The sequence below is a fragment of the Nomascus leucogenys genome, chromosome 1a (genome assembly GCF_006542625.1).
Source record: "Nomascus leucogenys isolate Asia chromosome 1a, Asia_NLE_v1, whole genome shotgun sequence".
NCBI lineage: Eukaryota > Metazoa > Chordata > Mammalia > Primates > Hylobatidae > Nomascus > Nomascus leucogenys.
In genome coordinates, this window is record NC_044381.1 from 40,075,220 (window position 1) to 40,100,251 (window position 25,032).

General features: G+C 50.2%; 1 protein-coding gene across 1 annotated transcript; it reads left to right on the plus strand.

The window, feature by feature from the left end:
• Positions 1 to 345: 345 nt before the first annotated feature.
• NUTM2F (NUT family member 2F) lies at positions 346 to 9,943 on the plus strand. Its single transcript, XM_030815060.1, is given in 9 exon segments — positions 346 to 361; positions 2,709 to 3,402; positions 6,280 to 6,408; positions 7,377 to 7,516; positions 8,009 to 8,082; positions 8,084 to 8,152; positions 8,154 to 8,375; positions 8,853 to 8,969; positions 9,332 to 9,943. Coding segments are annotated over 9 exon segments (2,073 nt in total).
• The last annotated feature ends 15,089 nt before the right edge of the window (positions 9,944 to 25,032 follow it).

A 25,032-nucleotide genomic window follows, 5' to 3' on the forward strand; every position in this document is an offset into this window, starting at 1 on the left:
AGAAGCTTTTGCTGTGAGTCAGAAGGACAATTTAAAAGTCCCTAAAGAGGCGCACACCGTCTGTGTTGCTGCCGTCCAGTTGGAAGGGAACCTCAGGTTCTTGCCTACTGGCCAGAGCCCTTCACAGAATGTCCTCCACCCCTGCCAAGCCCAGCTGCCCACCGCCCCTCCCCCTCTGCAGAATGCCTGGGGTCCTGTGTTCCAAACCTATTTACATTCAAATTTTCCCTGCTTCAGTTGGACTCAGGAGTATCTGCTGAGTCAGGTCACTCTCTAGGTCCTGCCCTTGACTTTTTTCACTGCGGAAGCTGCCAGACAGTGGTGGTCAGTACCCAGCCTGAGGGAATGGCTTCAAATGGAGGTGAACCTGTAGGGACTGGGGCATTATCTGACTCTGCCATGCCTCAACTCCTTAGGAATTCAAATTTGAACTGCCCCTGGGGACAGCTGATAGGGCTGATGTCAAGGAGGGAGGGAGCACTGGATGTCCCCAAGGACATCACACCTGGGGATGGCCATGGCACCCTGAGTCTGTGGTTAGGGAGGACGGCTCCTTAGAGGTGGACCAAGATGGCTGGGGGAATACACCGTGTAGGGGAAAGGATGGAGTGGATGGATTGATGCTTTCTAGAGGGGGACAGATCACGTCATTGTGTTTGTAGGGAGTGGTGGGATCGTGTTGTGCTGGTGGCCCAGGGAGAATGATGGGCAAGCCTGAGCCCTGTGCTGTGTCTTCAGGCACCTGGAAGGTGCCCTTCCATAGTGTTTAGAGGGATTTGGACTGGAGTTTTCTAGTTCTTAGGGAGGAGTGGGGAGAAGTGGTCTCAGCCAGAAAACTGTTGGGTGGGTTGGCTGTGACAGAGCATGTAGTGACAGCCTCTGGGTGGGCGAGGCTGGGGGCCACTATAACTGCCACAGCCCAGAGCCTCTCAGCTCCCTCCCCAGAGCTGGCTTCTCCATCAGTTCAGGTAGCCGTTGGCTTTGATTTAACAGAGGTGGGGACAGATGGGGAAGTTCAGGCAACACAGGGCCTGGGCTTCCTGAGTTGTTCTGAATCGTTTGCCCTTTTGTGGAAGCGCAGGTCTTCAGACCCACTTCCTCTTGTCTGCCAGCTCGTGGCCTGTCCTCTGCACTTTGTGTTTGTGTGGAGATGAAGAATTTGCCCCATTCCACTTATACTACCTCATGAACAGGGGACAGGTGTGGATTCTTGCTGGGTCTCAGTGGAAGGGTCTGAAAAGGCTGGTTTCCTTTTCAGTAGAGGAAGGAGAGTAGCGCACAAATAGGAAGACACTCCTATTATTATTATTATTCTTATTCAAATTAGGATGTGTGTCCTGACTGATGAGGTGCATGTGCTGTATCCCTTATTCCCCTTGACTAGAGACTGCATGAGGTCCTAGTGAACAGGGATGAGTTCCAGACAACTTTGCCTCACCTGGCCTGTGGCCCAAGAACCCCTGGTTCTTGGTTGGTCACTATGTTCGGTTATTGGGAGCTCAAAGGAGCAGGACCAGAGATGGGCTCCTTGTCCCACTACCTATTGTAACATGACCAGCAGCTGTGAAAATCCCTAGACACCTCCCCTGATAGCCCTGCTGCTCATCATTTGCTGGCTGTGTTCTAATCATGTGCAGCTGTTGCTGGCTTCACAATGACAATATCTCAGGGGACTCCACCACTGCTTCTCAGATCTGCTGCCTGGGAACGGAGCTTCCTGAGTGGCAGCTGGGACCACTGAGCACTGAGGAATGGGTGGCCTGAATCTGACCCCTATTTAACACTTGTGTGGGTGGTGCCAGGACAATCACTTGCATGCTGGGCGTGATGCATTATGGGTTATCTTCAGGGTTCCTAGGGCGCTGGCTTGGGTGAGTTTCCATCCAGTGGTTTTCTTTTTTTTTTTTGAGATGGAGTCTCACTCTGTCACCTGGGCTGGAATGAAGTGCCACGATCTCGGCTCACTGCAGCCTCTGCCTCCTGGGTTCAAGCAATTCTTCTGTCTCAGCTTCCTGAGTAGCTGGGATTACAGGCATGCACCATCAGCTAATTTTTGTATTTTAGTAGAGATAGGGTTTCACCACGTTGGCCAGACTGGTCTTGAACTCCCGACCTCAGGTGATCCACCCGCCTGGGCCTCCCAAAGTGCTGGGATTACAGGCAGGAACCAGCACGCCTGGCCTATCCAGTGGTTTTCTTTTGTTGTGTTGAGCTAGGAAAGAAAGGGGTTTACAAGAGCTTCAGGAAAAGGAAGACTGAAGACGAGATGGGGCCATAATATTCTGGCCTCCCGTCAGCCTTCTGAGTGCTGAGCACTGCCCTGGGGTAGGCCCCTCACCTCCTGCTGAGCACGCTGAGAGGCACCAAGCCACTGAGAGACTCATCCCTGACCCATGGCGTGGGAGATGCCTGTGAGGCTGGTGCAGGCTGCCAGGGACACCCGAGGGAGACCCTCAGAGACAGCAAAGGCTTGGCTGTTTCTTCTTGGCAGACAAAGGTCAGGGAGTCTTGGTGACCGGGGCCAGGCTGTCTAGTGGAGCGACTCTCCTGTGGAGGAACAGAGCATCCGATGCACACTCAGGGACACTTGCAAGCTGCATAGTTTCCCTGTCACACGCCCTCAGCTCTTGGGACTCCTTCTGATTCCCCAGTGACTAGTGCGGAGCTGGAGACCCCATCTCATTCATCTCTTTCCTTTGTCTCCACAGCATGCCCAGTGCTGGGACCGGGCATGACCATGAACCCTGGCACCTCCCTGTCTGTGTTCACGACTTTGCCCTTCGCCACACCCGCTCCCAGCCTAGCACATGGGCTGCCCCTTGTGACTGCAGCAGTTCCTCCAGGCAGCCCTCTGGTGCTGTCTGCCTTCCCCAGCACACCTCTGGTGGCAGGACAGGATGGCTGTGGCCCGCGTGGGGCCGGGGCTTCCAACGTCTTTGTCCAGATGAGGACAGAAGTGGGGCCTGTGAAGGCCCCTCAGGCACAGACCTTGGTCCTAACTCAGGCCCCTCTCATCTGGCAGGCTCCAGGCGCCCTCTGCCGAGGTGTCGTGTGTCCACCTCCCCTACTCCTGGCAGCTGCTCCTGGGGTGCCCGTTACATCTGCCCAGGTGGTTGGTGGCACCCAGGCCTGTGAGGGAGGCTGGTCCCACGGCCTTCCTCTTCCACCACCACCGGCTGCCCAGGTGGCCGCCATCGTGTCCCCAGGGAATGCTGGGCCATGGCCACAAGGGGCTCATGGAGAGGGCAGCCTGGCTCCCTCCCAGGCCAAGGCCCCGCCGGACGACTCCTGTAACCCCAAGAGTGTCTATGAGAACTTCCGACTCTGGCAGCACTACAAGCCTCTGGCCTGGAGGCACCTTCCCCAGAGTCCTGACACTGAAGCGCTTTCCTGCTTCCTAATGTGAGTGTCCTCGGGGCATCGGAGCTTGTCCTGCAGCTCACATGTAAAGAGGCTGCTGGATGGACAGGAGGTCACACTGTTCAGGGTAGCTTGCAGGGCAGTTGTGAGGGTGATGGGTTGCACTATGGGGAGGTACATTTTCAGCAACATTAATCTGGCTGCGGCTCAGGACAGACTGTCAGGGGCCTCATGTCAACTGCCTGTCACTGTCCTGTAAGTCCAGCCAATCATTACTTTTTTTTTTTTTTTTTTGAGACGGACTTTCGCTCTTGTTGCCCAGGCTGGAGTGCAATGGCGCACTCTCAGCTCATCACAACCTCCGCCTCCCAGGTTCAAGTGATTCTGCTGCCTCAGCTTCCTGAGTAGTTGGGATTACAGGCATGCGCCACCATGCCTGGCTAATTTTTTATTAGTAGAGATGGCGTTTCTCCATGTTGGTCAGGCTGGTCTCAAACTCCTGACCTCAGGTGATCTGCCCGCCTCAGCCTCTCAAAGTGCTGAGATTACAGGCACGAGCCATCGTGCCCGGCCCCAATACTCACTTTTTTTTCTTTTCTTTCTTTTTTTTTTTTTTTTTTTTTTTTTGAGATGGAGTCTCACTCTGTTGCCCAGGCTGGAGTGCAGTGGCGCGATCTCGGCTCACTGCAAGCTCTACCTCCCAGGTTCACACCATTCTCCTGCCTCAGCCTCCCGAGTAGCTGGGACTACAGATGCCGGCCACCATGCCCGGCTAATTTTTTTGTATTTTTAGTAGAGACAGGGTTTCACTGTGTTAGCCAGGATGCTCTCAATCTCCTGACATGGTGATCCGCCCACCTCGGCCTCCCAAAATGCTGGGATTACAGGCATGAGCCACCGCTCCCGGCTTTTACTTTCAATAATTTTCACAGCAATGTTTACAGAAGACCCAGGTCAGAGAGGGTTCTTGGTGAGACGTGAGCCACGGTTTGGCTTTAGATCTTTTTTGTTTGTTTGTTTGAGATGGAGTCTCACACTGTCACCCAGGCTGGAGTGCAATGGTGCAATCTTGGCTCACCGCAACCTCTGCCTCCTGGGTTCAAGCGATTCTCCTGCCTCAGCCTCCCGAGTACGTGGGATTACAGGCGCCCGCCACCATGCCCGGCTAATTTTTTATATTTTTTAGTAGAGACAGGGTTTCACTATGTTGAGCAGGCTGGTCTTGAACTCCTGACCTTGTGATCCACCCGCCTCAGCCTCCCAAAGTGCTGGGATTGCAGGCGTGAGCCACCGCACCCACCCTAGGTTTAGGTCTTTGAGTGTACACCCCAGTGCCTTCCCTTGAACTGAGTGTCGATGGCCAGGGGCACATCACATGGGGCTGGGGGAAGGGCCCATCAGGAACCTGGCACACACCCACACTGTTCTGCTGAGGTCCAGTTAGCACAGTGGTGGTGGAGCCTGCACAGGGGGATGGTCTTGGGCCCTGCACTAGGGTCAATGCTGGGCAGGTATTTGCATCTTCACCCTCAATCCCCCCTAGAAAAAAGGACAATGGTGCTTCATTCAGAGGATGGCAAAGACATGACTTGAGCTCACGTATGACATGTGTAGCACAGTACCTGGCACATTCTATGACACATTACATGACAGCAATTACGATTACTGTCCCCATTACTGTCATTATCAGGACTAGGCCATCTAAGAGAGCGCTCCCCAAAGCCACAGGCTCCAGTGATAGCTCTGAGTGCACCATGAGCCCAGCAGCCCAGAGCCGTGGACTGTGGTGACTCTGAGGCAGCAACGTCAGCATCTGGGAGAGTTTGTGGTTTCATTCCCAGTCCCTGCCTCTCTCCACCCTGCGGCACCTCTGTGACCCTGTGTTTCCCGCTGATGAGCAAACAGGAGCTTGAGCACATCCACTGTGCAACACACTGGCCACTCCCCTAGGGAAGTCCCCTGCCTGGGTTGTAGGTGGAAGGCGGCCCCATCTTCCTCCTCAACAATCTCGCTGCCCCCGCACCCTGGAACTGGTTGCATCCGCCCTTGGAGTGGAGCCCTGGTGCACTGGGGACTCTGATTCTTGAGTGAGCCGGGGCCCAGGCCCCTGGCTCCTGAAGGGAGTCTGCTGCTTGAGGCTTGGACACCGCTCTCCTTTGGTTCTGGACGTGTGCTCCTGCTCCTCAAGCTCCAGGACCCTGAGGCTGTGTCCCCAGGGGCTGCCTTGCTCCAGAGTCCCCAGGAAGCTGGTTAAATGCTCAGTCCTGGGGCCCTGGAACCTGCACTTTAACCCTTGCTCCCAGGTCATTCTGTGTGCGTGGTGTCTCAGTCAGCTCAGGCTCTGCCGTAACAAATCCCATAGACTGGGTGCTTTATCAAGACACGTTCATGTCTCTCAGTTCCAGAGGCCAGAAGTCCCAGATCAAGGTGACAGCAGATTTGGTGTCTGGTCAGGGCCTTCTTCCTGGCTGGAGAGAGCTGCCTCTGGCTGTGTCCTCTTATGGCTGAGAGGAAGAGCCCTGGTGCCTCCTCCTGCCCTTATCAGGGCTCAGATTCCATGACTGGGACCCACGCTCATGACCTGCTCTAACCCTGATTGCCTCCAAATACCGAAACACTGGCACTGAGGGCTTCAGCACAGGAATGTTGGGGACACACATGTTCCACCCATAGTACTCAGTTCACTTCTCAACATCATAACACCGAGGACTCGAGGGGCAGTCGGAGAGGCCACTCAGTAGCTTGTGTTGTTTGATCTTGGGGGCATGTCCTGGGGCCTGAGGAGCCCACATGGGGGAGAACAGGACAAGGACAGATGGCAGGACAGGTGTGAGGAGGACAGGGGCTGGGTGTTGGGACCAGGTGGGCTCGGGATGGAGGGTGGGCTTACAGACTGGGACTGACTGCACTGGTTTACAGCCCAGTTCTCCGATCCCTGGCCCGGCGGAAGCCCACCATGACCCTGGAGGAGGGACTGTGGTGGGCCATGCGGGAATGGCAGCACACGAGCAACTTTGACCGGATGAAATTCTACGAGATGGCAGAAAAGTGAGTCTGGGGTCCTGGGGGCAGGGCCCGTGTGGCAGGGTGAGAGTGAATGACAGAGGCCCAGTGGCTGTGGTGGCTTCTCAGCATGGAGCATGAGGAGGGTGTGGACAAACATAGGACACCCTGGGCCCCTGGCTCCCTCATGAAGCTGCTCCCGCCACCTGGAGTGCTCTGGGGTCTCTGTCCCGCCATCTTGGGAAGCACCCCTTGCCTGGCCTGGGGCCAACCCCTGCCTTGACACTGGAGGTCATGGCAGGGGCAGCCAGCATCGCAGCCCAAAGGGGGTCACCTCCAGCTGTGGGGATGGGGAGAAGGGGTGCTATTGACTATAGACAGAGTTGGGGGCAGGCTCCTCACAGCAGTGGCCGGAAGTCGGTTTTCTCCCATCCCAGCCTGGCCAGGGAGTTGGGTCAGGGGAGACCTGTACGCGGGACACCATGAGACCCCTCTCTGGCCTCACTGCCTTTGCTCCTGGGCAGTCCCCTCCGTGAAGACAGACAGACAGCAGCCTCAGGGGAAAGGGGCCCTGCCCTCTGGGCTCAGCTTTTGCTTCCTCCTGACCAGGGGTCTCCCAGGCCTTGTGCTTTTGAATTATCCTTCAGGGTCCCACAGTCCCAGCCTCAGGAGTCCTGCATCTGGGCATCATCCCTGATACCTTCTGCCATCAACCCCAACCCTGGCCAGCTGAAACCTGGAGGAGGGGTCCCCGGGACCCTCCTGGGCCTTGTGGCCCTGACTTGAGTCAGGAAGCCCCGTTGATGCCATGGGCTCTGCAGGGCCCAGGTGAGGGGGGGTGAGCCCAGAACTCTGGGAGCAGCTCCCGCCTGGGCCTGGGGGATGGGACCCAGTGAGGGCCTGGACAGCCCGCCCGAGGCACTCCTTCCCAGCCCTACCATAGGCCACTGCCTGGTCCTGGGGGAAGGGGGCCTGGACCTTCTCAGCATGGCCTGTGCCTCCTTCACCCCCAGGTTCCTGGAGTTTGAGGCTGAGGAGGAGATGCAGATCCGGAAGTCGCAGTGGATGAAGGGGCCCCAGTGCCCGCCTCCTCCAGCCCTGCTGAGGCTTGAACCTCAAGGACCCCCGGCCCCTGAGGTGATCAAGCAGCCAGGTACAGCTTCTCACATTCCCACAAGAGCCATGGCAAAGGTCAAAGGGGCCAAGGGAGGCCACTGTCCCCACATCCCATGCTTCCCTTCAAGAGGGGGATTTGCTCCCTCCAACAGGACAGCTTCTGGGAGTGTATGTTGGGTATTGACCAGGTCAATACCTACTTCATGGGTGGTGGATCACAAGTGGGTATTGACCGGGTCACGTTTCCTACTTACTCTCTCCCCTTGCCTGTCCAAAACTCCACGTATGCTCTGCCCAGGAAGCAGGGATGAGAGGGAGAGTACACGGCATATCGGTGGCTCCAAACTTCTCCCAAGCGATGCTGTCTCAGATGTGCCCCTCCTGCGGCGTCTCCTCCGGGGCACTGTGGTTCAGGTGGTCCTGACCCAGCTGGAACCCACTTCACATCCCCAAGCCCTGCCCTCCCCTGTGTGGTGCAGGCAGGAGCAGCTGCCCTCACCACGCCCATCCTCCTCCTTCTCTGCCTCAGTGCACCTTCCCAGCAAGGCGGGCCCCAAGGCCCCGACTGCCTGCCCTGCCAACCAGCGGGACCAGGCCCCTGCCCACCAGCCCAGGCCAGGAGACCAAGGCCCACCTGCCACCATCCACCCAGAGGCCAGGCAGAGGCCCAGCCAGAGACCAGGGTCCCTGAGGAGATCCCCCCAGAAGTGGTGCAGGAGTATGTGGACATCATGGAGGAGCTGCTGGGGTCTCACCTTGGGGCCACAGGGGAGCCTGAGGAACAATGGGAAGAGGGCAAAGTCGGGCAGCCGCAGGAAGAGGACGGGATGACCTCAGACCCCGGCCTCCTGAGCTACACTGACAAGCTGTGTTCCCAGGAAGACTTTGTCACTAAGGTGGGCTTGCCTGGAGTCCTAGGGTCTGTAGGATTCCAAGGCCTGTAGGCACTCCCAGGCCCTTGGAATTAAGCTCTGTTCCTTAGCTACTCAGCAGAGGGGTGGGTGGGTGTGTTTCTGTAGATTTGAGTGTCTGTGTATGTGATTGTGTGTGTCTATGTGTTGCTGCATGTTTGTGTCTGTGATTTGTTACTGTGTGTCTGTGTGGGTGTGAATGTGTATGTTACTTGTGTCTGTGTCTTTTCCTGTGTCGTACGTGGGTCTGTGTGTTTGTGTGTGGTTTGTGTGTCTCTGTCTGTATGTGTGTATGCTACCAGGTCTGTGGTCTGTGTGCGTAGCTGGTGGTCGCCGTGATATGAGACAGCCCCAGGAGGGTGGGGATGGGGCCCTCCCCGCTTTCTGCGTCTCCTCCGGGTGTCCTTGGCTCCAGGTTACTCCCTGCCCAGGAAGTTCACGCCTTCTTCCTTCTGTTTCCAGGTGGAGGCCGTCATTCACTGCCGATTCCTGGAAGAATTACTTTCCCCAGACCCAGAGATGGATTTATTGGCCCTAAGCCAGGAGCTGGAGCAGGAGGAAGAACTCACCCTTGCCCAGGTAGAGCAGCGGAGGGAGGGGAACCCAGGTACCCCAGGGGCAGGACGGACCCGGCACACAAGGCCCACCCGATTGTCTAACCCCACCCTGCTGGGGATGCTCAGCTTCTTGGGGAGCCACTCTGGGGTGGGAAGATGCAGGTTCAGAGGGAGTAGGATGGAGAGGAGCCAGGGAGGGGAGTCAGGATGCAAGCTGCAGTGAGGCCCAACGGGATGCCCAGCAGAGCCACACCCTCTCCCTTTGACATGAAGCCCAGGTGCCTCAGGCTTCCCTGCCTCCAGCCCAAGTGCCCTGGTCTCCACCATCCTGGGCCCTGCTCACACCTGGGGCAGCACCAGTAAGTGCCCCCTTTCCTCCTGCAGCTAGTGGAGAAGCGCCTCGTCTCCTTGAATGAGAAATGGCATGTGAGATCAGCCCCTAGACATGGCACGGCCCGGATGGACTCAAGTCCTAAGTTTTCAGCTGGCCAAGGAGCAGCGAGAGACGTCCCTGACCCCCAACAAAGGGTCAGCGTGGAAACCTCCTCACCACAGACGGCTGCCCGGGACCCTCAGGGACAGGGCAGAGTGAGCACTGGCATGGCCCGGTCCAAAGACCCTGCTGTGCTTTGGGGTTGTCAGGATTCCCCCGGGCTGAGGGCTGCCCGGACAACCTCTCCTCCCCAGGACCACAGACCCACCTGCCCTGGCCTGGGGGCCAAGGACACCTTGGATCTCCCTGGAGCATCTCCTGTCAGGGAGTCACAGGGGCTGGCTAAGGGGTCAAGTGAGGAGAGGGAAATCCCTGGCATGGTCTATGTCGTGGGTTCCCACCATAGGCTGCGGCCCTGGAGGCTGTCCCAGAGCCCTGTCCCTTCCTCGGGCCTTCTCAGCCCAGGAGGGCGAGGACCCCAGGGAGCTCTTTCACAGTCTCAAAAGAGAAAGGGTGACCCCTTGGTCTCCAGGAGGAAGAAGAAGCGGCATTGTAGACAGTAGGGGCCACCACAGGGCAGGCTGTCTGGTGCCAATCCAAGGGTGGGGCTGTGAACTCTCGGACCCTCATGGCACCCAGTGCCCCAAAGCAAAGGCTGCTTCTCCTCCAGTGCTGATCTTCTGGGCCTTAGCTTTGGAGGGTAGGGGAGGGAGGGGAGGGAGAGGTGGCTGAATGGGGAGGGCAGGAAGGGAGGAGGGTGGGGGGGGGAGGGAGGGGGGGGGGGGGGGGGGGGGGGGGGGGGGGGGGGGGGGGGAGGGAGAGGTGGCTGAATGGGGAGGGCAGGAAGGGAGGAGGGAGGGGGAGGGAGGGGAGGGAGAGGGTGGCTGAACGGGAGGGCAGGAAGGGAGGGCCTGCGGGGAAGGGGCTGGGGAGTGGGAAGCCGTGCCTTGGGGGCCTTGTGTGTAAAGGGAATAAATGTAGTTGTGTTGGAAAATGCTCTCGGGGCTGCTGTCTCTGCCCTCTGCGCTGTGCTGCTCTGTGGAGGGTGTCTGTGAGGGAGGGCTGAGGAACTGGGAGAGGCCAGGCACTGGGAACCCACAGGGGCCAGCTCTACTCTTTCCTCCTAGTATAAGGGGCCCCTTCAGATGCTCCGGGGACTGACAGATGCTGAGGAAGCCCTGATCCCTCCCACCACCCACTCACAAGGCCCCGCCTGCTTTAGGGAGGCTTCTTGGTGCCTCCCATTGTTATCAGTATCCCTGGAAAATCCTGGGATGGAGAGAGCTGGCTGGCTTTTGTTCTGCTCGGTGGGAGCTGAGGAGAAGGCAGCTGCCTGCAACATGGACCTGGGGAGAGGCAGCCGCTCCTGCTTAACCCTCATCAGGAGAAGTGCAGGCACTGGGCTGAGGGGAGACGTTGAGGTGACCGTCCACATGGGTGTGTTTGGAATATGACGAGGGGCGGAGCAGGGGAAGTCCCTCTGCCTGTTTCTGGGCAGGAGAGAGTCTTGTCCAACTGGCTGAAACAGATGCTCCTTGCTGTGGCTACAGGGAATGGCCTCAGGGGCCCTCGGGGTCCTGCATGGAGCCCCCCACAGCTATGATTCCTCCTCCACACCATGGTGGGTGTGTCTGCTGGTCACAGGGCCAGGGGGAGCTGGGGCCCAGGCCGAGAGGGGCTGAGGGTCAGTCACCCTTCTGCCAGGCACGGACCCCAAGGGCAGAGCAGGGGCTGCCTGGGATGTGGCACTGGCTGTCTGGGAAGTGCCCTGAGAGTCTGGGGCCAGGTGTTCACTGAAGGGAGACTTCCGGAGTCTATGAGTGAGGTGAGGACTGCATCAGGAGAGGAACTGAGGCTGGGGAGGACGCTCTGCTCTTTCCCAGGTTGTCCTGTCCTCCCCATCTCTGCTGAACTCCCCTCACCCCATGTGGCCGACCTCTGCCCCCCTTACCCCTAACCCACCTCTCAGAATCTCAGATCCCAGCATGGACAGGACCTGGCACCTGCCCTGGTTCCCTCCTGGCCAACACCTTCTTCTCCACAGTCTGAGTTCTGATTCCTCCCCAGGGCCCTTGTTGGCTCAGGACTGCTGTGACTGCCAGAGCACTGGTCCCAGCACTGCCTGCATGCAGAGCTGTGGTCATGGTGCTGGGAGCTGGCCCAGCAGCAGAGGCTGATGGGGCAAAGCTGTCTGGTATATGGTGGCCTGGCCCCTCTGCCAAGTGACATTGGGAGCCATGTTTGGGTTCTCTCCGGCCCCATCCACCCACAGAACACAGCAGTCAGCTGGACAGATGCCTCTCTGCCCCGTCCCTTCTGCTCGACGTGGGCAGTGTCGGAGGCCTGCTGCCCTCTTTGGCCTTTGGGAAGGAGAGTTTATTTTGGCAGGGCTTCCCCAGCTCAGTGCACATCGGGCCCTCGGGGAAAATGTGGGGAGTGAAGAGTCACTGGTGGGTGATGTGGGCAGCTCCCGTGACTCCTCTACATTCAGGGCCATCCTCAGGAGACAAGGTAACACCTCCCCTTTGCAGGGTTTAGGAATGTTAAGTGAGCTGTGTTTGAAGGGAACATGGTCCATAATCTGGTGTGTGTGGGTGCTCAGCCAACTTCCTCACCTAAGTGTGAAAGTGATACCTTGGCTTAGTGACACCTCGGGGCTTCTGCTGGTTTACCCCACTAGCTGCTTTCTGCCCCACTGTCCCTGTCCTTGTTTTGGCTGAGCCATTTCCAAGAGGCAGAACCTGTGCTTCCTCCACCTCTGTGTCCCACCTGAGCCCTACAATCTGCCCCTAAACTGGCACAGTGGGGCTGACTGGGGGGCTCTGATAGACTTAAGGTGTGTCCCCCCCCAATTCCTGTGTTGAAGCCCTAACTCCTAACATGATGGTATTTGGAAATGGGGCCTTTAGGAGTTATTCAGGGTTAGAAGAGACCATGAGGGTGGGGCCCTAATGATGGGATTAGGGCCCTGGTAAGAAGCAGAGATCCCAGCGCTTTCTCTCTCCCTGACATGAGGACATAGTGAGAAGGCAGCAGTCTGCAAGCCAGGAAGAGAGCCCTCACCAGAACCTCACCTTGCTGCGACCCTAACCTTGGACTTCCAGCCTCTAGACTGACAAATACATTTTGTTTCTTAATATGCACCCCCCCCTCACCCACCAAGTCTATGACACTTTGTCCTAGCAGTCCAGTGTGACTAGGACAAGGTCCATCATCCCAGGAACTTCCTTCCTGACTGGTATCTGGAAACTGTATCAGAGCCATGGGAAAGAATGAAGAAAGGCTCGGCTCTTTATGACTGTCAGCACACCTCCACTCCTCCTGGTTCATGTGCAGCGTATCACACATGAACCAGGACTGCTGTGGGACACAGTGCAAGGGAATCTGTAAACACCCATGACATCATCATATCCACGCTTGGGGAAGCCATGCAGCTTGCTCACAGCAGGTGCTGGGGGTGTGCTGAGGCTCTCGGTGGGTTTGGCCTCCCTGCTCACACAGCCAGGTAACTACCTGGGAGCCAGTGCGGCTGGGGCGGCCCCAGGCAGGTTTGCCTCCTCCCTTCACCACTGGATGACAGATCCCTGAAGAAGCCATGGCCTCCTGAGAAACTCCATCTGACAATGTGAGCAAGGCCGGCCCCATTAGTGAACATGCTGTGCTTTCTGACAGCTACCAGGATGGACCTGCTCCAGGTGGCTGCCCTTTTGTAGCTGCACTTTGATTCTAACTTCAGCATCCCATGATGTCTTTCAGGTCTTGGTGCCCTGGTCGATGTTAGTGAGAGTCACCTGGTTTGGCGGATCTGGGCCAGGCTGCCCCCTCCTGGCCAATCGGCTGATACCCGGCCAGGGCTGCCAGAGTCATTGTCACTGAGTCCCTGACCACCACTGGGTGCAGACTCTCAACAGTGGCCCCCACCCTGGCACATCCCCTGTGAGGGAGCTGATACACTGGGTTTTACTGAATTCTGAGTTATGATGTCATTGAGCATGCTTTGTCTGCACACTTCTGCCCTTTGAGCTCATTTTAGGCAAATGTATCCGGACTAAGGTTGTATTTACCGATGGTTCATTTTCCATCCTCATCTCAGTCCTCGGAAGGATGAATTCCACCTCTCATGCCATGGTCCTTCCTCAGAATTTCCTTTGTCTTAGTTCATTCCAAAGATCATGTTGTAGGACGATTATCACGTATACAGTATTTGCATAAACTGTATGAGCGATTAAAAGATATTCTCTGACATTAAACACAAACAACATAGAAATCTCACAGGTGATGATAGGATCACAAGATTCCTAATCAATGTAAGTGGATGGTTAGTCAAGGTAAATCCCTTCATCCCCTTGCCCTTCATTACCACATATAGAAACTGATTGTATACAGGCTTTACTCCTTTATAATGTGCCAAAATAAAACCCCAAAGCACAAATGGCACAAACCAAGTCATGCCACTGGGACCATCATGTGTCATCTGAGCTAGCTGGGCCAGGCCAACTCCTGCCCCATCTCCTGCTTTTCCCTGCATTCCACAGGAATGGGAGCTTCTGTGTGAGCATTCGTAAGACATCCTGCATTCACGTCCACTGACGTGTTTTCTTTTTTAAAAAACTATGCACATTTTATTAGGAATGTTTCAACCACATAGAAAACATAGAAACCAATATAGACACCACATAGACGTGGGCCATGTTAACATTCTACCGTTTGCTCATTTTTTAAATTAAAGCTTTATGAAGACATTCACATAGCATGCTTTCACTCATTGAAATTGTACAATTTGGGTTTTTCATAGAATTTGCAACCATCACCACATTAAATATATTTATAGAATTTGCAACCATCACTGCATTAAGTCTACTTATAGAATTTGCAAGCATCATCACTATAAACTTTAGAACATTTTTATCACCTCAAAAAGAAAACCCCTAGGCTGGGTGCAGTGGCTCACTCCTGTAATCCCAACACTTTGGGAGGCCGAGGTGAGTGAATCACTTGAGGTGAGGAGTTCGAGACCAGCCTGGCCAACATGGTGAAATCCCACCTCTACTAAAAATACAAAAATTAGCTGGGCATGGTGGCACACATGTGATCACAGCTACATGAGAGGCTGAAGCAGGAGAATCGCTTGAACCCGAGAGGCGGAGGTTGCAGTGAGCCGAGATTGTGCCGCTGCACTCCAGCCTGGGTGACAGAGCGAGACTCCATCTCAAAAAACGAAGAAGAAAAAAGAAACCCTTGTCCTTTAGCTATCACCCCCTGCCCCCCACCGATCTACGCCCTAGGCCTATGTAACCATGAATTGACTTTCTATATAGCTTTACATGCTCTGGACTTTCATATGAATGGAATCATACAATATACGTCTTTCATACTTGTCTTATTTTACTTTGAATATTTCCAAGGTTCATCCATGTTTTTAGCATCTATCATTACATCAAACCTTTTTATTGCTGAATAATATTCCATTGGTGGATATCCTGAAACTTATTAATTCATCAGGTGATGAACATTTGGGTTGTTTTCACTTTTTGGCTACTGTGAATAATATATATATATAATATATATATTTATATATATATTATATATATAAAATAAAGAAAAAGAAAAAATATATATTATATATAAAATAAAAAGAAAATATATATTTTATATATATATTTTTTTAAATCCTTTACAGGATATAATTTGCAGAAATAGTCTCCCATTCCATGGGTTGTCCTTTCTTTTTTTTTGAGACAGAGTCTTTCTCTGTCGCCCAGGCTGGAGTGCAGTGGTGCGATCTCGGCTCACTGCAAGCTCCACCTCCTGGGTTCACGCCATTCTCCTGCCTCAGCCTCTCGAGTAGCTGGGACTACAGGCACGTGCCACCACGCCTGGCTAATTTTTTTTTTTGTATTTTTAGTAGGGACAGGGTTTCACCATGTTAGCCAGGATGGTCTTGATCTCCTGACCTCGTGATCCACCAGTCTCGGCCTCCCAAAGTGCTGGGATTACAGGCGTGAGCCACTGTGCCCAGCCTCTTTTTTGTTTGAGACAGAGCTTTGCTCCTTTGCCCAGGCTGGAGTGCAGTGGCGTGATCTCAGCTTACTGCAACCTCTGCCTTTGGTTTCAAGGATTCTCCTGCCTCAGCCTCCCCAGTAGCTGGGATTACAGGCATGTGTCACCACGCCTGGCTAATTTTTGTATTTTTAGTAGAGACAGGGTTTTGCCATGTTGGCCAGGCTGGTCTCGAACTCCTGATTGTGATTCGCCTGCCTCGGCCTCCCAAAGTTCTGGAATTACAGGCCTGAGCCACCGCGCCTGGCCATCATTTACTTTCTTGACAGTATTCTTTGAAGCACAAAAGTTTTTTACTTTGGATGAAGTCCAATTTATCTATGTGTTCTTTTGTTACTTGTGCTTTTGGTGTCATATTTAAGAAATAATGAACTAGTGCTAGGTCATGAAGATTTATTCCTATGCTGCTGCTTTTTAAAAAAATCATTTAAAACATTTTAAATTATACAGTTCAGTAATGTTAAGTATGTTTACATCATTGTGAATATACTTAACACGTTAAGTATATTCTTACTTCTTAATCTTTAGAAATTTAGATCTTTAGAAATTTTTCATCTTCCAAAACTAAAATTCTGTACATATTAAACACTAATCCCCCCATCACCACTCCCACTCCCAGCCCTTGGCAACCACTACTGTGATTTTGACTACTTTAAATACTTCATATGAAAAAAAAAAATCTGTCTTTTTGTGATTGGCTTATTTCACTTAGCATAATGTGCCTGAGGTTCACCCATGTTCTAGCATGTGACATGGTTTCCTTCTTTCCGAAGGCTGCTTGGTCTTCATACATATATACACAAATACACATATATACACAATATTTTATCCTTTCATCCACCAAAGTCATTTGGATTGCTTTTATCTCTTGGCTATTGTGAATAATGCTGCAATAAACATGGGTGTGCAAATATCTTTTTGAGATCCTGCCTTTAATTCTTTAGGTTATATACTGAGAAGTAGGATTGTTGAATAGTATGGTAATTCTATTTTTCATTTTTAAACAACCTTCATACTATTTTTCATCACTGGGCACAGACTCTCAAGAGTGGCCAGCACCCTACCACATCCCCTGTGAGGGACCTGATGAGCTGTTTTACTGAATTCTGAGTTATGATGTCATCAAGGATACTTTGTGCACACAACTGTGCCCTTTGAGCTTATGTTAGGCAAATGTATTGAGACTAAGGCTGCTCTAATGCTGGTTCATTTCTCATCTTCATCCCAGTCCTCTGAAGGACCAATTCTATCTCTCCTGCCATAGTCCTTCCTTCTAAGGTTCTTTGAAATGTATTACTTCATTCCAAAGATCATGACTAGGGACTTGTATTGGATAGATCTGTAGAAGTGTATTTGGGATTAAAAGACATTCTGTGACAGCAAATACAACAGACAAATGCCCAAGATGAATACAGGATCAGTAAGTTCCTAAAACCAATCCTAAAGGGATTGGTCATGGTAAATTTATCGTCTCTTCCAATCTGTTCATGTGAACATGTTCAAACACAGATTCGCTCATTAATGCGCAGAAGGAGTCTTGAAAGAGTAATGTTACAAGCCAGCTTACACCATGGGATTCTGCATGGGTCATTAGAACCAGCTAGGTGATACCAGGGCATTCCCTATCCTTCTATCCCACTGCCCTTTAATGAACACTAACTCTGGCTTTATTGGATCCCTGTGTGCTGGCCTAGAAAGTAATGAGCACTGAGGACTCAGAAAATTACCACTATTTCTGTCTCTGTGAGCTTCTCCAGCGGCCTGAGGGTCATATTTTCAGGGTATTTTTTATTTGCCACTCTACAAGTGCAAAAGACTGACAACCACTACATAAAGTTAATATTTGAAAAGTTTGCTCCAATGATGCTTGAACAACCTATACAATGTAACTAAACAAGTGTAATTGAATTTTAATCTAATGTGTCTATAGTATAAGCTTTAATTATATAAAAATGAGAAGGAAAGGAAAGTTCTCAAACATTTGGAAATTGAAGTGCATTCTTCTAAATAGCTCATGAGTTAAAGGGTAATCTTGGGGGAAATTAAAAACAATACAGACCTAAATAAAAATAAAACATATAAAACGTGGTAAGATACAGATAAAGCATTGTGAAGAGGGAAATAATCAGCGTTAGAAGCATATATTAGAAAAGAAGAAAAGTCTCACATCAATAATTTAAGCTTTCACATAAAGAAACCAGAAAAAGAGCAAAATAAAATCAGAGCACGCAGAGGACAGGAAATAATAGCTAAAAGATGAAATCAATAAAATTGAAAAGAGAAAATCAATACAATTTAATGTTTTTTTTTTTTTTTTTGAGATGGAGTCTTACCATGCCTAGGCTGGAGTGCAATGGTGTGATCTTGGCTCACTGCAACCTCCGCTTCCTGGGTTCAAGCCATTCTCCTGTCACAGGTAGCTGGGACTACAGGTGCACGCCACCACACCCGGCTAATTTTTGGATTTTTAGAAGAGATGAGGTTTCACCATGTTGGCCAGGCTGGTCTCAAACTTCTGACCTCAGGGGATCCGCCTGCTTTGGCCTCCGAAAGTGCTGGGATTACAGGCTTGAGCTACTGCACCTGGCTTAAAATTGTTTTTTAATAAGATCAGTAAAATTCATAATCTTCTGATGCTAAAATAATAGATTCAAGTTAAGAATGCCAGCAATGTGCAGTGGCTCACGCCTGTAATCCCAGCATTTTGGGAGGCGGAGGCGGGCAGATCATGAGGTCAGGAGATCGAAACCATCCTGGCTGACATGGTGAAACCCTGTCTCTACTAAAAATACAAAAAAATTAGCCGGGCGTGGTGGTGGGCACCTGTAGTCCCAGCTATTCGAGAGGCTGAGGCAGGAGAATGGCATGAACCTGGGAGGCTGAGCTTGCAGTAAGCAGAGATTGCGCCACTGCACTCCAGCCTGGGCAATAGAGTGAGACTCCGTCTCAAAAAAAAAAAAAAAAAAAAAAAAATGCCAGCAATGAAAGAGGAGATATAACCACAGATCCCATAGTCATTTAAGAGATAATAAAATAACATACTAACAACTACATGCACGCTCATATTAAAAAAATATTAAAAACTAACATGGGCCTGGCATGGTGGCTCACGCCTGTAATCCCAGCACTTTGGGAGGCCGAGGTGGCTGGATCACCTGAGGTCTGGAGTTCGAGACCAGCCAGATCAACATGGAGAAACCGTCTCTACTAAAAATACAACATTAGCTGGGCGTGGTGGTACATGCCTGTAATCCCAGCTACTCGGGAGGCTGAGGCAGGAGAATCGCTTGAGCCTGGGAGGCGGAGGTTGCAGTGAGCTGAGATTGTGCCATTGCACTCCAGCCAGACTACGACTATAGTCCTAGCTACTTGGGAGGCTGAGGTGGGAAAATTGCTCCAGCCCGGGAGGTAGAGGCTGCAGTGAGCCATGATTGTTCCACTGCTCTCCAGCCTTGGTAACAGAGCAAGACCCTACCCTGTCAAAAAAAAAAAAAAGATTATTTACATATCTTAAAATTATCTTCCTAAAATATTTGCTCTTTTTTTTTTTTTTGAAACAAACACTCTCTCTGTCACCCAGGCTGTAGTGCAGTGGTGTGATCTCAGCTCACTGCAACCTCTGCCTCCTGGGGTCAAGCAATTCTCCTGCCTCAGCCTCCTGAGTAGCTGGGATTACAGGCATGTGCCACTACGCCTGGCTAATTTTTGTATTTTTAGTAGTGACAGAGTTTTACTGTGTTAGCCAGGATGGTCTCAATCTTTTGACCTCGTGATCTGCCCATCTTGGCCTCCCAAAGTGCTGGGATTACAGGTGTGAGCCACCGCACCTGGCCTTCTTCATTCTTTTCATTGTTATATTTGACTCCATCATGTGTTATTCAATCCATTTCCTATGCTTGAATGTCCAAGCAACTTCCAATATTTTGCGACTATAAATAATGCTGATAAGTAATCATGTGCACCTGTAATTCATATCACTGGAGGTGACTCTTTTTTTTCCTTCTTGAGATGGAGTTTCACTCTTGTTGCCTAGACTGGAGTGCAATGGCGTGTTCTCGGCTCACTGCAGCCTCCACCTCCTGGGTTCATCCCGAGTAGCTGGGATTACAGGCATGTAACACCACACCTGGCTAATTTTGTATTTTTAGTAGAGATGGGGTTTCTCCATGTTGGTCCGGCTGGTCTTGAACTGCCGACCTCGCGTTGGCCTCCCAAAGTCCTGGGATTACAGGCGTGAGCCACAGCTCCCGGCCTGTCTTTTTTTTTCTTTTGAGACAATTTCCCTTTGTTGCCCAGGCTGGAATATAGTGGCATGATCTCAGCTCACTGCAACCTCCGCCTCCCAGGTTCAAGCAATTCTGGTACCTCAGCCTCCTGAGTAGCTGGGATTATAGGCAACTGCCACCACACCTGGCTCATTTTTTGTATTTTAGTAGAGACAGGGTTTCACTATGTTGCCCAGGCTGGTCTTGAACTCCTGAGCTCCGGCAATCCGCCCATCTGGGCCTGCCAAACTGCTAGGATTACAGACGTGGGCCACTGCATGCGGCCTGGAGGTGACTCTTAAGGGATAAATTCTTATTTATCCCTGCGCTTGCTTGCTGTGTCAACAGGTATGTGTATGTATAATTAAATACTGCCAACCTCCCTTTATAGGACTTAAAACATTTTGCATTCCCACCAACAATATATGAAAATGCCTGTTTCTCCACAGTCTTACCCGTAGAGAGTACTGTTAAGCTTTTAAATTTTTGACAATCTGATGGGTGAGAAATAGTATCTCAGTGTAGTTGTAATTTACGTTTCTCTTACCATGAGTGAAGTTGAACATCTTTTCACATATTTATACATCTTTTGGTAAAGAGTCTGTGCATGTCTTTTGCCCACTTTTCTATAGGATTTCTAATCTTTTCCCCTCAATTTTTAAAACATCTACAAAGTAAGGATTAACCTTTTTCTTTTTTCTGGAGACAGTTTCACTCTTGTTGCCCAGACTGGAGTGCAATGGCACGACCTGAGCTCACTGCAACCTCCACCTCCCTGGTTCAAGCAATTCTCCTGCCTCCGACTCCCAAGTAGCTGGGATTACAGATGTGGACCACCATGCCTGGCTAATTTTCGTATTTTTTGTAGAGATAGGGTTTCACCATGTTTGTCAGGCAAGCCTCAAATTCCTGACCTCAGGTGATCCTCCCTCCTCAGCCTCCCAAAGTGCTGGTATTACAGGCGTAAGCCATCATGCCCGGCCTCAGGATTAACCCTTTATCAGTAAAGTATGGTGATTTACACGTTGATAAAGATTTTTTTGTAGTCATTTGTCTTTTGATGTTATGGTACACTTTGTCCATGCAAACGTTTTTTGGTATTTGTAGACATTATTTATTAATCCTTTATTGGCTCTGGATTTAGAATTAGAAAGCCTCTCCCTATACCAGGTTAAAGATTATTTCATCCAAGTTTTCTTCTAGCATGTTTCTAGTATCTAGCATGTTTCTTCTAGCAATGTGAAAAAATAAAATTTTTTTTCACATTGAAATCTCTGACCCATTACAAATTCTCATGTATGATGGGAGGAATGGAATTTTATTATTTTCGAAATGGCTAGTCAATGTCCCATTTATTAAAAGAGTACTTGCCACAGTGATTTGATATTCCACCTTTTGATAGGCATTTTTAAGTGCATTCTGCTCTTTTGTTACTTTGACCTATTCATGTGCCATTACTATGCTGTTTAAATTACAGATGCTTTGTCAAGTTTTCAAATCTGGAAGGGCTAGTCCTTCTAAAGCACTTCCTGTGATGCATTTTTGTTGCAATTCTTTAATTTTCCATATGGATTTTAGGATTAACTTATAGTCCACGTCAATGAAAAAAACTCATTAGAATTTTTAATGAGATTGCAAAATTTTGTAAACTATAAGGTTAGTGAGACTGACATCTTCATTATATTGAGATGTTCTCACCAAGAAGAGAGGATGCCTTTCTATTTATTGAAGTCTATTTCTGGTTTCAGTGGTGCTTTATAGTTTTCTATTTGTTGGTTTCAAACATTCTTTATTAAACTTATTCCTAAACATTTTATCTTAATCCAGTGTTAACAAAATTGGAGTCACTAATTTTTTTTTTTTTTTTTTTTTTTAAGACGGAGTTTCACTCGTTGCCCAGGCTGGAGTGCAATGGTGCGATCTCAGCTCACAGCAACCTCCACCTCCTGGGTTCAAGCGATTCTCCTGCCTCAGCCTCCCGAGTAGCTGGGATTACAGGCGCCCGCCACCGTGTATTTTTAGTAGAGACAGGGTTTCTCCATGTTGGTCAGGCTGGTCTTGAACTCCTGACCTCAGGTGATCCACCTGCCTCGGCCTCCCAAAGTGCTGGGATTACAGGCGTGAGCCACCGTGCCTGGCCTGGAGTCACTAATTTTATATTTCATTTTGTGCTGTTTTAGGTATTAACAGCCAGGTCTATTATATTCCAGAGTTCAAACAGAGTAACCCTAAAGATGTTTTGGTGGTATGTTTTTTCTTTTCAAAAGGCCTATTGCTGAATATTGTGTAGTAGTGTTAAGCATATATTTCTTTTTTTTTTATTTACTTTTTTTTTTTTTTGAGACAGAGTCTCGCTCTGTCGCCCAGGCTGGAGTGCAGGGGCGTGATCTCTGCTCACTGCAAGCTCCACCTCCCGGGTTCACGCCATTCTCCTGCCTCAGCCTCTTGAGTAGCTGGGACTACAGGCGCCTGCCACCACGCCCGGCTAATTTTTTGTATTAGAGACGGGGTTTCACCATGTTAGCCAGGATGGTCTCGATCTCCTGACCTCGTGATCCGCCTGCCTCGGCCTCCCAAAGTGCTGGATTACAGGCGTGAGCCACCGCGCCCGGCCAGGCATAGATTTCTTATTTCCATAAAACACTAATATTTGTTTCTGGTGTGGTTTTCTATTAACCCAATCAAATGGTTCTTTTCCTCTTCTTTCATCACCATTTTTATCTAAAAGCTTTCAGATGTATCTAGCAGAGATATTATTTTTTAAAAAGTTCCATATATATATATACACACACACACACTTTTTTTTTTTTTTTTTTTTTTTTGAGATAGAGTCTTGCTCTTGTCGCCCAGGCTGGAGTGCAATGGCACAATCTTAGCTCACTGCAACCTCTGCCTCCCGGATTCCAGTGATTCTCCTGCCTCAGCCTCCTGAGTAGCTGGGATTACAGGTGCCTGCTACCATGCCCGACTAATTTTTGTATTTTTAGTACAGACAGGGATTTGCCATGTTTGCCAGGCTGGTCACGAACTCCTGACCTCAAGGGATCCAATCACCTTGGCCTCCCAAAGTGCTGGGATTACAGGTGTGAGCCACTGCGCCCAGCCTGTTTTTTATTTATATATCATTTATCAGGTCCATTTTGGGTGAATGGCCGTAGAAACTTCCATTATGGAAAAACACTTTCAAGTACAAGGTCAATATATATGCTGGAATGGTTATTATTTCTATTTCTATTTTCAGTAGAAATTTTTAAACTGCTGGCATGAAATGACCCCATACCACACATATGCGTGTGCACGTGCAGGCATGCACGCACACACACATACACACACACACCATGCTTCCCTTGTGACTTCAGCTCTGGCCATTGGATAACTTGCTGAGGCAAAATGGCTTCAGTGAAAATGTGTTGATAAGGGCTGTCCCCAGTGGTCTCAGGGCATCCCCACCAAAGCTAACCCAAAGACCATCTCCAGCTGAGATGCTGGGGTCAGTGACCTCCATCTGTCATTCTTCTTTCATCTATCCTCCCAAGGCAAATTCTTCCAAACTAAAATCTCTTTCTTTTCATTCTGGTGAAAAACCCATCTGAGCCAGCAGTGGCTCCAAGCACTGGGGAGATGGACCATGCAGTAAACACTCGGTGCTGAAGGAACAGGGCCAGGGCCATTCTTGGTGTAGGCATTTGTCAGGATCTGGGGCATTTGGGCTCTGGGGATCAGGGAACAGGAGGGACTATAGCTAAGGGGGCAGTGTCTTGGGCTGGATAGAAGGGTGGGTGGCTTCAGAGCCTTAGCTCCTGACTGGAGCTTTAAGGAAGGTTGTGGCTGAAGGGCTGGATCACTGGCATGTAGGCATAGCTAACATGACAGGGATGTGAATAAATGCCCTTCAATCTGGCATCAGGGAAGGTGAGCGTGTGGCCAGTGGCTCTCCTCACAGACACTGGAAGACTTAGGAAGAGGTGAAGTTGAAGACCGTAATATCCCTGTCCCATAGGACAGTAGTCTAGAATAAATACGCAGAGTAATTCCTCCATGTCTCCGACGAGGTTGAATGCCTTGGGGTTCTCTTCAAAGTATCAGTGAATGAGGTACATAGCCAGGTATGCAGCTTTGTAGAGAAGCAGTTTATTAAAACAAAAGACCATAAAATACAAAGGACCACTGTGCAGAAAGTAAAGCATAAACCAACTATCTCATGATCAGTGAAGGAAAGCAACTCTTTTTCCTCCATTCCATATCAGGAAAGTGGAACATCTGTTATTGATTTCTGCCATCTTCACACTTATGGAGAAAGGAAAGCAATTCAGGAGAGCACTCTTATGGCAGGTGCTCGCGGCTAGACATGAATTTTGGAAGTCCAGAAGGCAGAGTGTTATGGACTAAATTGTGTCCCTCCCCACCCAAATTCATGTTGAATCCCTAATCCCCAGTGTGACTGTTTTTGCATATAGGACATTTAAAGTTGTAATTAAGGTTAAAACGAGGTCTTTAGGGTGTTGCCCTAATCCAGTATCACTGGTGTCCTTTTAACAAGAGACACCAGGAAAGTGTGTGTACAAAGAATAAGCTATGTGACACCACAGAGGGAAGGCAGCCATCTGCAGGCCAAGGAGAGAGGCCTTAGTAGAAACCAAATCTGCCAACACCTCATTCTAGGACTTCCAGTTTCCTGAACTGTGAGAAGATAAATGTTCTATTGCTTAAGACACCCAGTCTGCTGTTTTCTTATGTCAGCCCTAGCAAATTAATACAGATTTTGGTACTGTGATTGGGATGCTTTGTAACCTAAAATGTGGAAGTGGCTTGGAACTGGGTACTTGGTAGAAAGAAGATACAAGAGTTCTGAGACACATGTTAGGAAAAGCCTGGATGACCTTTAAAACACTGTTGGTAGGAATGTAGATGTTAAAGATTCTGGGCTGGGTGTGGTGGCTCACACTTTAAGAGGGCAAAGCAGGAGGATCATTTGAGGCCAGGTGTATGAGACCAGGCTAAGCAACATAGCAAAAACCTGTATCTACAAAATGTTGTTGTTGTTGTTTTTAATTTTAAGGTGATTGTGGTGAGGTCTCAGACAGAAATGAGGAATGGGTAATGGGAAACTGGAATCCTTGCAAAGGACTTGCCCAAATTGCGTTCTAGTGTTTTGTGGAGTACAGAAATTGTGAGTGAGGCAGTGCAGAATATTCAGGTGATATTTCTATACAAAGTGATGCAAGTGGAGTCTGTTTTCTCAGGTGATATTTCTATACAAAGTGATGCAAGTGGAGTCTGTTTTCTCCTTGCTGCTTATAGTAAAATATGAGAGGAGAAAGATAAAT